General features: G+C 38.7%; 1 protein-coding gene across 10 annotated transcripts in view; it reads left to right on the forward strand.

The window, feature by feature from the left end:
- LOC105478113 (midline 1) overlaps window positions 1–17,499 on the forward strand; it is a 393,876-nt gene that overhangs the window by 344,442 nt on the left and 31,935 nt on the right. For all 10 annotated transcript variants that reach the window (XM_011735107.2, XM_011735109.2, XM_011735110.3 and 7 more), the window contains 2 exons: window positions 7,475–7,623; window positions 15,053–15,180. In XM_011735107.2, coding sequence (XP_011733409.1) covers window positions 7,475–7,623; window positions 15,053–15,180 — 277 coding nt within the window. The remainder of the gene's footprint in view (window positions 1–7,474; window positions 7,624–15,052; window positions 15,181–17,499) is intronic.

A 17,499-nucleotide genomic window follows, 5' to 3' on the forward strand; every position in this document is an offset into this window, starting at 1 on the left:
AAAGACTCAGAACAGTTATGATTTCTGTTCTTTCCACATCAACCTGTAGAGTCAACATAATCTCAGTGAAAATTCCAGCAGGTTATTTTATAGAAATTGACAGGCTGATTCTAAAGTTCATATTGGAATACAAAGAATATAGCATAATCATTTAAAACTTTGAAAAATAGGCCGGGTGCGGTGGCTCATGCCTATAATCCCAGCACTTTGGGAAGCCGAGGCGGGCGGATCACAAGGTCAGGAGATTAAGATCATCCTGGCTAACATGGTGAAACTCATCTCTACTAAAAATACAAAAATAAGCCAGGCATGGTAGCGGGTGCCTGTAGTCCCAGCTACTTGGGAGGCTGAGGCAGGAGAATGGCGTGAACCTGGGAGACGGAGCTTGCAGTGAGCCAAGATCGCGCCACTGCACTCCAGCCTGGGCGACAGAGAGAGACTCTGTCTCAAAAAAATAAATAAATGAATACATAAAATAAACTTTGAAAATAATAACAAAGTTGGAGAACTAACATCAGCTGATTTCAAGATTTATTATAAGGCTTCAGAAATCAATATAATGTGGTATTTGCATGAAGATAGACAAATAGATCAAAGGATCAGCAAAAAGACTTGAGAAATAGATTCATACATATATGGACAAATGATTTTCAGCAAAGATGCAAAGGCAATTTCAGTGGAGAAAGGATTGTCTTTTTAGTAACTGGTGCTGGAGCAATTGGATATCTATATGTAAGAATATGAAGTTTGATCCATACTTCACATTATTTACAAAACTTAACTCAAAATTGATTATATATCTAAATGTAAAAGGTAAAAGCTGTAAAACTTCTAGAAGAAAACGTGGAGGAAATCTTGACCTTGGGTTAGGCAAAAATTCTTTACATACAAATGACAAAAGCATTATCCATAAAATAAAATAGTTATATGTTAGGTTTCATCAAAATTAAAAACCTCTTCAAAATGCACTGTTAAGAGAATGAAAAGACCAGCCACAAAGTAGGAGAAAATATTTACAAATTATTTATTTTAATAAAGGATTGTATCCAGAATATATAACAAATTCTCAAAACTCACTAATAAGAAAACAAACAAGCCTTTCACCAAAATGCATAAAAGATTTGAATACTTTACCAAAGAAGAGGTGTGGATGGTGTATTACTCAGGGTTCTCTAGAGGGACAGAACTAATAGGATATATATATATAGAGAGAGAGAGAGAGAGAGGAGTTTATTAAGTATTAACTTACATGATCACAAGGTCCCACAATAGGCCATCTGCAAGCTAGAGGAGCAAGGAGAGCCCATCTGAGTCTCAAAACTGAAGAACTTGGAGTCCAATGTTTGAAGGCAGGAAGCATCCAGCATGGGAGAAAGATGTAGACTGGGAGGCCAAGCCAGTCTTGCCTTTTCATATTTCTCTGCCTGCTTATATTCGCTGGCAGCTGATTAGATGGTGCCCACCCTATTAAAGGTGGGTCTGCCTTCCCCAGCCCACTGACTCAAGTGTTAATGTCCTTTGGCAACACCCTCACAGACACACCCAGGATCAATACTCTCATCCTTCAGTCCAATCAAGTTGACACTCAGTATTAACCATCACAGATAGTAAATAAGCACATGAAAAGATGATTCAGTATCATTAGTCATTAATGAAATGCAAAATAAATTTCAATGAGATACTGCTACCTACCTACTAGAATGATTAAAATTCAAAAGATGGTGCATACCAAGTGTTGGCAAGAATGTGAAAGAACCAGAGCTCTCACAAACTGCTGGTGGTGGGAATTAAAGTAGTACATGCTGGAAAGCTGGCAGTTTCTTAAGTAAGCATACACTTACCATATGATCCAGCCATTTAGGTATTTACCAAGAGAAAGGAAAGCTATGTCCATACAAAACTTGTAGGTGAGACTGGGCACGGTGGCTCACACCTGTAATCCCAGCACTTTGGGAGGCCGAGGCAGGCGGATTGCTTTGAGCTCAGGAGTTTGAGACCAGCGTGGGCAACATGGTGAAACCCTGTCTCTACAAAAAATACAAAAATTAGCCAGGTGTTGGTGGCTCACTCCTGTAATCCTAGCTACACAGGAGGCTGAGGCTGGAGAATCGCTTGAGCCCAGGAAGCAGAGGTTGCAGTGAGCCGAAATGGTGCCACTACACTCCAGCCTGGGTGATAGAGTGAGACCCTGTCCAAAAAAGAAAAAAAAAAAAAAAAAGACTTGTAGGTGAAATTTCATGTTAATTTTACTTGTGATAGCCCCAAACTGGAAATGGCCCAAATGTCCATCAACAGATGAATGGGTAAACAATTTATGTCATAATCATACAATGAAATACTCTTTGGTAATAAGAAGGAATGAGCTAGTTACACTAGTTATAAATGCAACAACATGGATGGATCTCAGTATAATTAGGGTGCGTGAAAGAAGTCAGACAGAAAGTAGTATATTCTGTATGAGTACATTCATATGAAATTCAAGAAACGGCACTTTCTACTAATCTACAGTGACAAAAAGCAAATCAATGATTGCTTTTAGGGATGGGATGATAGGAAAAGATGGGCATAGTTAATTACAAAGGGGCAGGAGGAAATTGGGGGGCATGATATATATGTTTATTATCTTGACTGTGGTGACTGTTTCATGGGTGCATACATATTTGAAAAATTATCAAATTTGCACTTTATGTACTGTTTATTATATGTAAATTCTATCTCAATTCACCTGTTTATTAGACATATAAGTTGTGTATTACATAATGAAAAAGTCTTCAGAAATTAAAAGTAATGAACTAGGGTGATACGTATTAGCATGGACAAATCACAAAAACAGAAGCAAGTTTTATAATTATTTGTATGTAATGATAAGCATTATATAAAATGTAACAAACTACCAAAAAATCCCATATATTGTTTAGGTATGTGTACATAAACATGTTTGGGAGTGATTAGCTCTAAATTCAAGAAGGTCTTTTCTTCTGGAGAGAGACATGAGTGAGATTACAAAGTGCCACACAGGGGCTTTAATGCTATCAATAATATTTTACCACCAGGTGTGGTGGCTCATGCCTATAATCCCAGCACTTTGGGAGGCCAAGATGAGAGGTTTACTTGTGGTCTCAGCTAGTCAGGAGGCTGAGGCGGGAGGATTGCTTGAGCCTGGAAGGTCAAAGCTGCAGTGATCCGTAATCATGCCACTACACTCCAGCCTGGGTGACAGAGCAAGACCCTGTCTCAAAAAAAAAAAAATCTTTTTTTACTTCCTTTTGAAAACTCTGAAGCTCATATGATGAAAATACTGAGATTTAGTAAACCTGGTACTATGTACAAGACAGTTCATTATATTCTTAAAGTTTTTGTATGTATGGAATGCTTCACTTTTTTAAAAGTACACGTTTGCTCAGCAACATTATCTCAGAAGGCAATCTTAGAAAGTAGATGTTACTTGGGAAAGATGAGAGCCCACTCCTTTTCTCTTGAGTTAGTACTTTGGCACATGACCAAGGAGCAGTTGATTCCAAACCCTGAAACTCACAGTGACTCAAGTCCCTAGCCAGGGCATATTGTGTCAGAGGCCTGTTTTTAAGAGGAAGGTTGTGAATGCCAACCCGTGGAAATCTGAGGTGCCAGACAGGGAGGGCAAGTGTGGACTTGGGGTTCACTGGGGGACTTGGGTCCCTGCACCCCAGGGTGGCAGTGGCAACTGAAGGCATTGAGTCTAAAGAAGGGATGGTGCGGCCTTCTGACAAGCAATTGAAAGTGGGCAGGTGGAGCAAGAACCAGGCAGAATTGTGGAGACCACAAAAGTGAGTTTCATCAACTGCCTTATTTTGCCCCTGTCTATCTCTGACACTAGTCACCCAGCTGTCAAACTCACCTCAAATTCTGCAATTGAGGAGGTCACCAAGCAGGTGATGTTATTACGCGTTAGTACCTACTGATGATTCCTGCTCTTGGACCATTGTACATTCTCTGAAACAAATTAACTCAACAGCCTTTATAGGTGGATGGACTGGAGAGTCTTAAGCCATGAGGCTCCCTGGGAAATAATTTTCTTCTTTTTTTCAGTAGTCAGGGGTAAGTTTTATGTCAACACACAAAGAGCTAACTCCAGATTGAATTCATTCATTTAATGTTCAGACACAGAGATCTATGGTAGACTTCTGAAGGCCAAAGCTCAACAAAATAAGGGTCCCTTTTCTTCACTGCCTTTTACGTACACTAAATCTTCAAAGTTTAAGAGAATTAACTTGGACTAAATGTTGAGCTCTCCATGGCCTTAAAGAGATGGTGAGAACAGGGCTCATCTTCAGTTCAGATACTTGTGTGAATTGAGGATGCATTGTTTGGACCTAGTTGTTTTGGAGTGTATATCCTACATACATATAAAAAGCATTTATATAAAAATAAGTGTTTAAAATGCATTTCGAGCAAAATAAAACGGCTTTTAAAAGAATGTGTAAGGTATAATAAACAGCAAATAAAATGATATAAACAGGCCTGTGTCCCTGCTAAAAGGAGATTCCAGCAGGCAAACTATTTCCATGACGAGTACAGAGTGAATTCTAAAAGTTACAATGTGGTAATCTCACTTCCCAAAGGAAAAATGAAGAGTTGACTGGAAAACATTTCCCCTGCAGCATTAAGGCAGACATATACAGAATCTTTTTATGTGTCAGTATCTAATATTTTTTAAACATCAAATTTTATTCACCTTGTCAGCTTTTAAAAATAATACATTAAAAAGTGTTGTCTAATGGAAAACTAAGTACTTCGCTCCATGCTGGGTGTCTGAGTTTGAAGTGCTGTGACAAGTAGGACAGTATTTCAGAGTGTGCTGCAAATCAGGGCCATCTGACTGTAATCATTTAAGCCAGGGGTCAGCAGACTTTTCTGTCAAGGGCCAGATAATAAATATTTTAGGCTTTGCCATACGGTCTCTGTTGCAGCAACTCACTTCTGCACAACATTGTAGCAAGAAAGCAGCCATAGATTATGTGTAACCAATAAGTGTGGTAGTGTGCCAATAAAGCTTTATTTACACAAACAGGCCATATGCTGATTTGGCCCACAAATCACAGCCTATGAACACCTAACTTAGAGCAGTGTTTTTCTTTTTTCTTTTTTTTACTGTAACCCACAGTAAGAAATACATATGACATCACAATACAGCGTGCACGCATGCACACACACAAAAGGTTTTACAAAACCCAACTTGCCTTTTTTACCAGGAATGCACTCTGCTATTTGCTTTTCTCCTCTTCTATTTGGTTTTTTAAAGGCTAGTCCTGACTGTCCTAATGATTCATCACCTGCAGGCTTAAAAACATTTGTTGCTTGTTGAAATGCAAATTCCTCCTGCTCTGCGAATTACAACTCCTTAACTCAAATATTGGAGAATAACCCAAATATCTACTGTTTTTCTTTCAAAATGATCCCCAGCTGATTATTTTACACACTAGGTTTGCAAAGCTCAAATCAGGTGTATCAGATGAAATTGTCCACTAACCTATAACTAAAATTATGCCCAAAATTGTTCTCTGTAGAACATTCCAGTATTTTCACAGGAGACTCTCATTTTGTCTTGCTTTAATTTTTGCATGATTTAGAGCTCTTTTATTCTTTTTCCTGTTGTGTCACTTTTAATGTTCAATATCATGATAGAAAAAGAAAAGAAACTGGAGTTCAAGCATCATCGCATTTGAAACGTGTATGGTCTTTAATAGGCATATCTAAAGGATAAGTAGTTGTCATGAAGTTATTCTAAAGGAATATTTTGACCTTATTTTCTTTTGTTGGAATTGTATTAAACATCTGCAATTCTGCCATGTAATTTAAATGATTCTTTATGCTGTGTGATTAAATATTCCATTCACTTGGTTTGTTCTATGGACTCTAAATTAGTTTTCCTTCTGGAATTTTCCTTCCTCTCACAGTTTCTTATGAACATGTTCTAATATCCTGCACTGCACTGGATGCCTTCCTTAGCTTTGCCTCCAGATAGAATGATGCCAGAGGCTAAATTCTATTTGGTGTAAAATAAGTGTTATTTTATTCCACTAATGAATACAGTTAATCCACTGGAGACAGTAACTATAATTACAATGCATTAAGTCTTTTACCAGGCTCACAATCATATATTATTTGCCCCAAAGTTTTGACACTTCATTCTCTGACTCTTTCAGGAATTTTTCTCACCCTTGCCTGAAATTTTGTACCTGCTGCCTCTAATTCAGTATGAATTTCCTTTGTTTGCTATAGTACATACTTGGAATTGGATGTTCCTTAGAGGCCTCAAGTTCTGACATCTCCTTCCTTCCTTTTCTTAGATTAGAGTTATACAGGGATAGTAATGACGACTTGGAGAAAGAAGGAATTTCTTGGAATTAGCAGGAATTCTGGAGGGAGCCTTGAGCCAGCCTTGTCAGTAAGACAGATTAACTGGCCTCCTCCGTACCCTTTCACCCAGGGCTATTTTCCATTCCAGAATTATCATAAAGCCGGCTGAAATTTGTCCCTGGGTGTGTGGTTGGGGGCACTAGGCACACGGCAATTTCAATTAGCTGTCTAATTTTAACTTGGCTTCTGGCCAGAGGACTTCATCTCACAGCACATTTCAAACACCAGAGCGAACGGTCAAGTGGGTTACCTTGGACTTATCTTGGCCTGCCCCGGAGGTTATGGTCAATTATGTTTGAGGGACATTTTCAAGCAAGACAGAATCAGGAATTGGAATGGAGGTTGTGAAGCAATCATGCGTTTTTATCCCAACTGGGAAATGCTTATCAAAATAGTTCCTAGTTATCAAGTAAGCACAAAGTGCCTGGAAATGACGTTCCCAGTGAGGGGAAATGGCCCAGCTGTGCTTTTTTTGGCTTTCTCTCATCTGCTCAACAGGAAAAATATTAATCAATGGGAAAAATGCTCCCTTTCTGTTAGTTTAACACATAAGTTTTAGGTAGTGTGGGAAATAGTAACACCTAATGCTTTTCATTCCCGATTTTATTACACAAATTGCAAAAAACTTTTTAGAAAATGGTTTTTACTTAAACCATAGATTCACCACCTATAAAGATATTTTATCTTCTTGATGAAAAGAAGATAAACCTGAGTTAGAGAAAGTTCCAGGGTTCCCTACAGTCTTGCAGTCATTGTGTGGAATAGTCCAGGGAGGAGGTCTGGTGACCCTTTGTAAGTTGCCACTGGGCAACACCTTTTTTTCCCATCAACAGGGAAGCAATTCACAATTCAGTGTTTCCTCATAAAACAAATTAGCAATGCTTCTCCAATGAGATAAAGAATATCTAAACCAGAGTCCCAAAACGGAGCTTTCCATATTTTGATATATCTCTATGCCTACTTTTTGAACTTTTATGGAAGGATAACACAGCAAAATGAAGGATCCAGCCTGATGCCTTTTCACTAAGCAAGACCACCCATGTAACCATCTCTCTCCATGCCTCTTTTGTTCAAGGTGATGAGGCTTCGCAAACTGGCACAACAGATTGCAAACTGCAAACAGTGCATTGAGCGGTCGGCATCACTCATCTCCCAAGCGGAACACTCTCTGAAGGAGAATGATCATGCGCGTTTCCTACAGACTGCTAAGAATATCACCGAGAGGTGAGTGCAGGGGCCCCTGGGAACTTCTCCGGCTGCTGGGCTCTTGTATCTGCGGTGTAATTGGTTGGTCTTGCCCTAGCCTTGCTTTTATTTTCATTTTCAAGGCTCAGTACCAGAGAGAATAGAGTCTTTGAGCTGTTTTGTTCCAGCTAAAGATGCTTCCTTTTGACATGTGAAAGCCCTTTCAGTAACAGCCTGGAGTCTGGAGTTCAAGGCCTTTGAAACAAGAGTCCACCAGTTAGAAAGAATAAAATCAACCTGCTTTTGGACGAGGGGGAGCTTATGATGGCACAAAAACAGCATTTATTGTGACTCTCAGATGTGATGTTATCGTACACTTGATAACAAAGAGTCAAAATGAAGGCAAAAACATTAAAGGGAATCTTTTGTTCCATCACAGGGCTCATCTATTTTTTTAAAAAATCACACAGGTGTTGTTCTCTGTTAGGCCCATTTTCATTTGGTTGAGGAGCTTGGCCTCACCTGAAAAGGTCAAGGCCGACTCACGCAGGAGAGAAAGGACCAAACTGTCAACCTCATACGGCCTTCTTTTAAAATACTCTTTATTCTCAGGTAGGGAGCTGTAACGTGATGTTATCTGAAGGTTGGCTCAGCAGTAAAACTGGCAGGGATAAGTATTTCTTCAGCACACATACTTGATTGGCATAAAAATTACTCATCTTCACTGACACAAACACCTATAGCAATTCTAATGGATCCAAAGAGAAGCACTAGGCTGGGCCAGGTACAGCCAATGCCACGTAAATGACATCTCTAACTGATGCTAATGGCCTTGACTTCATTCATTCTAATTTTCAGAGTCAACTTCCCTTTATCCAAAGCAATAATAGAATCCTATCTCTAGGAGACCCCAGAGAGCTCATCCATGCTGATCTTCATCCTAGAGCAGAGATCAGCAGACTTTTTCTATAAAGGGTCATCAAGTAAATATTTTTCTGCTTGGCAGGTTGTAAGGTCTTGGTCACAGCTACTCAACTCTGCCATTGTAGCTAGCTCTAAAGCAGCCATAGATAATATAGAAACAAATAGGTGTGGCTGTGTGCCAAGAAAACCATTACAAAAACAGGCAGTAGACCGTACTTTGCCAACCCCTGGTCTAGGGGAAAAAAATACTCGCCATCTTATGACTCAAATTTATTCAAAGAAAGAGAAAGGAAACTAACGTTTATTGAGTGCTTGCTTGTTTCAGAAACTTGTGCTAATTCTCAAAATATTGCATAGAGGAGGTAATCATTGACATCTCCGTTTTCACTCTTCTTAAAGAGTAATGTACGGTGTTTTTACAACTCTGGTCTACTATCCAACCAGCTTGACTGTATTCTTTCTTATATTGGAGGAAAATTCCTTTTGTAGCTGATTAGATACTTATCTCTTCTAAAAGACATGGATAACAGCTGGCTATCATGGCTGTTATGTACTTGAGATGCTCTCCTACTTACTCTGAGAGGCCCATTTCTTTCCTCCTGACTCCTTGGTTTCAAGTGTTTATTTTCCCTGGGCCATATCCAGTCGCTCAATATTCACCCTAAAATTAAAAACTGCAAATAACACTAATACTCCAGTGTACCCAGGACACTAATAGATAGCATTTACACTTAGGTCATGGTTTCCAACCGGAATCCAAGAGTACTTTTCTCCATCTATGAACTTTGAGATGTCCAGATGAAATGGCTATTATGAACTGCATTCCTCATCAATCCCTGAAGATTCAACCAAGTGTCATATGAATAAATTCTTACCTAGTGACCAGAGACGATGTGACCCCATAATAGTTATTGCTGAAAGAAGATGTGCATCTGAAGCATAGCACAGGTGTGGGAATGCCCACATACAATCTTCCTCAGTTCCAGTGGCATGTATCTGCTCCCATTCAGCTCTCTCTGTAACAAACCCAACTCATCAAGAGCAGGAACATGACTTTGATTTCTCTTTCTACAAAGAATGTGCTTCTGTCAAGTTTGAATTCACAGAGCCTGTAAAAATTTGCCAAGAGCCTTGTCTCTGTTTCTACAATCTCCTCTCCTCCCATCACTATTTGTCAATCCTCTTGGTTAATTCCTGAGCCTTTCTATCCTTCCAGCAGCTAGGATATAGAAAAAGGACACTGGGCTTAGACTAGAAGTTGGCAGACCTGGGTTCCAATCCTAGCACTGCCACTTTTTAACTATGGTTCTTTGAGCTATTTTCTACTTAGAAAATTGGGTTAAGGAACAGTTTGGAGGTTCCTTAAAAAAACAAAACTTAAGCTACCGTATAATCCAGCAATCCTACTGCTAGGTACACACCAAAAAGAAACGAAATCAGTATATAGAAGAGATATCTTCACTCCTGTGTTTGTTGCAGCACTTTTACAATAGCTAAGATTTGGAAGCAACCTAAGTGTCCATCAACAGATGAATGAATAAAGAAAATGTGGTACATATACACAATGGAGTACTATTCAACCATAAAAAAGGATGAGATCTAGTTATTTGCAACAACATGGATGGAACTGCAGATCATTAAGTGAAATAAGCCAGGCACAGAAAGACAAACATTGCATGCTCTCACTTATTTGTGAAATCTAAAAATCAAAATGATTGAACTCATGGACATAGAGAGTAGAAAGACGGTTACCAGAGGCTGGGAAGTGTAGTAGGGGGTTGTGGGAGTGGGGGTGGGTGGGGATGGTTAATGGGAAAAAAAGAAAGAATGAATAAGACCTACTATTTGGTAGCACAATAGGGTGACTATAGTCAATAATAACTTAATCATATGTTTAAAAAAATCTTAAAAATGTAACTGGATTGTTTGTAACCCAAAGGATAAATGCTTGAGGGTATTGTTACCTTATTCACTATGATGTGCTTATTTCACATTGCATGCCTGTATCAAATATCTCATGTACTCCATAAATACATACACCAACTATGTACCCACAATTGTTTTTACTAATAAAAAAATTATTTAAAAAAATTGGTTTCAGAATAGCTGTCACTGTTGTGATAACATTGCTTTAAGTTCCTTACTCCATGAGTGTTAGTTGGATCTCTGTTTTCACGTTTCAGGTTTCAACATGTGAGTCTAGCCCGCCTTGTGTGTCTTTTTTCCGGTGCTACTCTCTGTCTACCTGCCCCTGTTCATCAACCTGTCACTTAACATTCTTCTCTAGGACATGACTTCTTTCTTCTGTCTCCTATTGTGCCTGCCTTGGGCTTTGGCTTCTGTATACTTCCAAACAATCTTTATTCTTCAATTCAGGTGTGAATCCCAGAACAAACTTTTAATCCTGCAGGCATTCTTGAAGTGAGACTTAGATGAGATTTTCTGCATCATTAAGTCACTTAAAGTGGATATGTCCTCCTACAAGCTGAATCAAAACTGTAAAAATTTTTTTTCATTTCAGAAACATCAAACAACTCCAAAAGGGGAGAGAGCCTCAAGTTTTACATTGTAGGAGATGCTTTTGCTTTGGAACCGATTGTTTGGCTCTGTGCTAATTGCTTAGTAATTATAGATAGCATTGAGGCTGCTCATTAACATTGGCTAATTTTGCTCATATACTCCAAGTAGGCAGGTACCCTAGTCACCTTGTTTTTACCATTATAGCCCCAGCACATTGCAAGCTGCCTGACATGAATGAATGAGTGAATGAATGAATGAATCCATAAATCTATAAAACAGGACCAATTATTCCTACCTAAGATGGTTATTGTGGGGATAAAATGCAATAATGTAGTAGAAACATTAGCCTAGTTTCTGTCACAAGGTGAACATGCAACAAATACTAATTCTCCTTCCCACTCACTAGATGAATGCAAGTGTATAATGTACTGTATTCTCAAGCTACACTAGTAGATAGGTCTTTGGTGTGATTGTATGTGCACCTTTATAGGATTATGTTAAATAAGCAAAACTATTCACTAAGTCCAGGCATAAGAAAGTTGGTCTACTGCTTATGAAGAATCTAGAATTAAAATCACTTTTAGCAGTAACTTACCTGTATCAAGAAGGTGATAAAAAAGAAAATTCCCTCTGAATAGTACCTATTGTTCAAAGCACCTAGGAGGTTCTCAGACTCCTCAAGGTGATTCTTCTGTTCCTCACTACGATAGGCAGTTCAAGGATCTTTTCCAGAATACAAAGCCAAGAACTCCAGTTGTCAATTCCGAAAAGATGTTGCTTGGTTCTAAGAATTAGAACATATCTGATAAGTGGTTTTGGAAGTGTGTCTGCAGGGTGTTCATAGACATTAAGATAACTGCACGTTTTCAAGGCCAAATGTGTTTGGGAATTCCTGGGCTGACAAAAGTAAACCTATCTTGTTACTATGAGGCTTCACTGGGTTTTACTTTGGTGATGCACATTGTTTGGCAGAAGCCTTGTGAGCAGCATAGCTCTAGACACGTCCACCTTCTGGAAAACTGGCCCCATGTGTCCCAGACATGGCTGTAAAGCACGAAGTTGAGAAAGTGGCATAGCACTAACAGCCCTAGTGGATTTTGGCGACTTATCCAAAAGGCCAGAAGATGGGCAATAAGGATTTGGGAAATAAAAACATGGCCTAAAATGTTGAGTTTGGCAGATTTTCCCTTGCCTGTCACTCCAATTAGGAATTTGAAGTTGTAGCCAAAGATAGGTATCTTTCCTTCCATCAAGAAACAAATGTGTAGGTGTTAAAAACTGCAGTAATCTCCACTGATTCTTGCTGTCAGCCTTTGCCTCCCAGGCTAGGAACTTTGATCCTTTTGGTTCCCATGTAACAAAGTTCCTACCATCAAGATGGTAGACATTATTAACAGTGTCACTCGATTTAAAATGTTTTATTTAATTGTTTGTAGACCATGGAACCAGGAGAAACTTGGGAACAAAATCTATTTTGGATGAGCCTGAATAAAGAGGCTTCTGCCAGTGGGCAGGGGAACTGCTAAAGCCAGGGAAATGCAATTGCAAGTTTAGTGCTTGTTTCCCAGTAGCTCAGAGCAGTTCTCCTTGCCGGACATTATGACAGAGAATTAATTGGCGTTTCACTTTGCAATATCTTTTAAGAGTTCAAATGGCACCTTAGCATTTCTTTTAACTTTTCTGCATCGATGCATATGTTCTGGGCTCTTTGGTATGTAGCATAGTTTAAGGACTTCATAAATATGTGTTGAGAATGATCCTAGGACCTCTATGAAGTTTAAGGACTTTTTGTGTTCATGGGTCATAAGGAAAGCATTTTAAAAGTATAACTTGACCATCAATCAAAAATGCCTAGCAACCATCTCTGTATCCATCAGTCTAAATTAGCAGCTGTTTGTAACACTAATTAGCCCAATTCCCCAGGGTGCAATATTTAGTCAACAAAAGCACTCAACTCTACTACTATTCACTACTTGTTGGTGAAAGGGTCAGGAGATGCAGTTAGATTCTCTACCCTCATTCAAACACTTGAAGCTTTTGTTTCCAGAGCTTATGCCTCTTCACTTGCATCTTTCAATCCCAGTATCATTACGTTTATGACGTTGTTGATTAGCCTTTCTCCTTCCCTCCTGTACAGCACTGAAAATCTGCCAGAAATACAACTATAGAAACTATATTTCTATGAATTTTGAGCATTTTACAGGTATATTCTTTTTTAGCTGGGTGAAATTTACACAACATTAAAATGGTTAATTTTACACAACATAAAATTAACCATTTTAAGGCTGGGTGTGGTGTACCTGTAATACCTGTAATCCTAGCACTTTGGGAAGCCAAGCCCTCCCAAAGAGTGATCGTTTGGGCCCAGGAGTTCAAGACCAACCTGGGCAACATAGTGAGACTCCACTTCAAAAGAAACAACCATTTTGAAATGCACGATTCCGTGGCATTTAGAACATTCACATTGTTGTGTAGCCACCACCTCTATCAAGTTCCGAAACACTTCCATCATACCAAAAGTAAGCCTTATACTCATTAAGCAGTTACTCCCCATCTCCCCTCCCCTCTTAGCCCCTAGCAACCATCAATCTACTCCCTGTCTTTATGAATTTTTGCCTTTTTTGGACATTTCATACAAATGGATCATACGATATGTGGCCTTTTTGATAGCTTCTTCCACAGAGCATAATGTTTTTAGGTTTCATCCACATTGTAGCATGTGTCAGTGTTTCATCCCTTTTTATGGCTGAATAATATTCCGTTGTATAGATATACCCACAGGTGTAATTTCTAGAGCCAAGATATTTTATATTTGCAAATCCAAAGCTTTAAGAGCCATTAAGAGACTCAAAAGGACATATAACCCTTGTAGCAACTGGCCTGAAATTTTTCTAGATGAAATAGAAGAGTACGGATCTGAAATTCTCCTGCTTGCTGCTGCCAGCTAGCTTTGTGGCCTTGTGTAAATGAGCATCAATTTTCTTAATTAGAAAATAAGTAACTAGATTTAGTATTAAATTGTTTCAAGGTTGTTTCTTTGCTCAAAAATTCCCAGCACCCTACACAATACTCTGCATATAATAGCTCTTAAGAGTATTGTTTATGGAACTTAACGAAATACCAAACTCAACAAGACTACTAGTCCAGCATCATTTGATATGCTCAGAAATGGTATGCTTCATGCCACAATTCTCTTGTTTTTAAGAGAATCACTTGCATTTTTGAATCAAAGTGTTCATTATTAATAACTGAACCATCCAGATCAACCTGAGAGTACATAGAAGGAGATTGAGACACACCAGTGCCTTGCTTTTTAGTTTATACATGAGAACTCTAACCAGAAAACCTAAATGAAGAAGAGAAATAGTACATCCAGTGGGGGAATTTGTGAGAAAGCTCATGAATATTTTCCACAGCATCTGCTGGGAATATGGTGCAAGAAAATGAATACAAAGAGAAAGAAAATGAGCCAGACAAAAAACTCCCTTTTTAATGTTTATTTTAGAGAGGGGCTAGTAACTGATTTAACTAATCCAATATCTGGAAACATTCTTTTTTAATATTCACTTTGCCTTTTATGCAGTTTGAAATTTTGGAGACTCCCCTTTGAAGTGGAGCAGGGTTGTGTCTGAAAGGAACAAACAGTTTCCCAGACAGATGTGTGAAGAAATGCCTGGAGCTACGCACTTCTTGCTGGGGTTAGATGTGACCAGGCCAGACTGTTAAATACACAGCAACATGATATATGAATATTCTTTTGCTTTCACAGGGAATTTTTTTTTTCTGATAGTAAAAAGGAAGAGGGCAAGCAAGTCTGTTGTTTTCTCCAATTCCTTCACTTTTTTTTAAAGCTTGCATTCATTTGTTTTATGTTACTGTGTTGTGACATTTTGAGATGCCTCTTAAAACTCATGTGTAAAAAAGCACTTTTTAAAAGAGATTTCTTTTCCTTTTTTTCATTTCAATGCAGTGATGTTGAAAGTCATCTTGACATTTCTAAAACATTGTTTTGTTTACGTTACAGAGTCTCCATGGCAACTGCATCCTCCCAGGTTCTAATTCCTGAAATCAACCTCAATGACACATTTGATACCTTTGCCTTAGATTTTTCCCGAGAGAAGAAATTGCTAGAATGTCTGGATTACCTTACAGGTATTGTCTTTTATGTTCTCTTTAATATTGTTCACATAAACACTTTGCCACCAGATCAGTTATTCCCCAATAACCAGAGGAATGGGCTTTTGACCTAGGAATGGCACTAATATTTCCATAAACAATTTCTGTGCACTTCCCTTTGTTTTTAACCAAAACAACACAGCCCATGACTAAACTGGGGGCAGGAGAAAAAGGAGAATCTCAATCATTAAAAGCATACTTACCACTGTTTCCCTCACTCTCAAGGTGTGGGTGCTAAAAATAATCTCTCTCTTTGGTATTTTTCATATCATGGTAGTAAGGCAACTCACAATACATTAGCAGAGAAAAAATTGGCAGCTAACAGATTGGTTGTCTGCACTGCTTCATCTCCTTGTATTTGTGATCTCGTTTTAATTTGCATAACATCAAGTTGAGGTAAAGCGTTATAATCCCCATTTTGCAAATGACAGAGATCAGCCATCTTGCTGGAAATCAGATAACTAGGGAATGACAGAATTAGAATTTGGGGGGGACCTGTACAAACTCCAAAAACTTCTGCTCTTTCTAGTAAAAGACTGAATTTCATCTTGGCAAAGTCACCATGGCAAAGGTCTCAAATTCACATTGGAATTCCTAGTGCTGTGTTTCAGTGTGCTTCCTGGTTGGTGTTTTGTTTTGTTTTGTTTCTCCCTTGGTTGAGCTTAAAAAACAAAAACAACAACAAAACAACAAAAACCTCAGGCCACTCCTATTCCTAACCATGCTTCTAAATTTTTCTTTGCTGTCAACTTCTAAAGCAGGAACTGAGAACATACACTGATAGAATTTGGACTGTTTAGACAACCTTATTTGTGTTAGCCAAAGCCACTAGTGCCTGTGACTTCAGGAAAGCACAATGTACACAGTGAAGCCAGATGTGCACTGCACTTAAGACCTACAGCCTTCAACAGACTACATCCCTAACTTAGCGTGACATGAGCTTCTCAATTCCAATTCTGTGTGTACATGTTTGTGGGAAAGCAATTGAACAAGGTGGAGCAGGAGAGAGGGAATATTGTGTGATGTTTGTTTTTACAGTCTGTGGATAGAAGGTCAGGAGTTCTATATTCAGGGAGCATTATACCCAGAAGATGAGCATTTTTTCTTTGCTAGGACCCAATGTGCTGTTTTTAGCCTTTCTGCACTGTCAAGCAAGGCAGGCATTCCACAAACTTCTTATCTTATGTAACTCTCTCTTTCAAACATACCACTCCTATTAAGGAAGAAAGAAATTGACTAAAAAAGCATTTACCGTATGGAACTAAACTTGGTTTCAAATACTTGTGTACATAATGCCCTCCTATGTAAGCTTTTAACTCTGAGATTTATTTAAACTGACACTATCCAATAAAACTTTCTATGATGATAGATATGTTCTATATCTGTACTATCCAGTGTTAGCTGAATCCCACATGGGGCTATTGAAAACTTGAAGTGTGTCTAGTGAATTTTTACTTTTATTTAACTTTAACTAAATTTAATTGAAATTTAAAACACCACATGTAGCTCATGGCTATTGTATTGAACAGTGCAGATCTAGACTTTCTCCGGCTAAGCTGTTTTTTACAATGGCATCCTGTTAAAAATCTCCTTTTTCTTATATCATTTGGGAATGAGTCAAGTTGCAACAAAAAATCCAACTAGCAGTGAATAAAACCATCAAGGAGTGTTTGTATTATAGACACAAGAGAAGCCTGTGTTCCAGGGCTGAGCAGTGGTTCAGTGATGACCTCAGACCCCAGGCTCTTTCTTTTTTCCTCCTCTGCCACCTTCATTGTGTTGCCTTTCTGACACATGATCACAGCATGACTACTCCACCTCCAAGTGTTGTGTTCAAGCTCTAGGCAAAAAGAAAGGGGTGGAGGGGAAACGATGGACAAAATGCTCTGCCAGTGAAGTCTGTTTATCAGAAAAACGAAAAACTTGATCAGAAGACCCACCTAGCAAACTTCCACTTATGTCTGGTGGGCCATATCTGTGTTACAAGGTCATGTCCAAGGGCAGAAAAGACTGGAAAATTAAGTATTTGCCTAGGCACATGGCCATTCTGCCCAGAATCAGTCTTATTGACAAGAATGTGCCCTTGCCATTTCCCAATAATTATTTCATAGTATTTCAACAACATATGCCCATTTTAATCTCTATAGGAATGCGAAAGTATTGATTAAAGGGGAAATTGTGAAAGTAGTTTGGACTGAATTGTAACATACACCATATTTCATCCCGATGGCTGTTTATTTCAAACTAAAGGCCATATGGGGTACCTGCTATTATGTCTTCTGAGCTGTCAACCCC

Source organism: Macaca nemestrina, chromosome X, assembly GCF_043159975.1.
Source record: "Macaca nemestrina isolate mMacNem1 chromosome X, mMacNem.hap1, whole genome shotgun sequence".
Taxonomy (NCBI): Eukaryota; Metazoa; Chordata; class Mammalia; order Primates; family Cercopithecidae; genus Macaca; species Macaca nemestrina.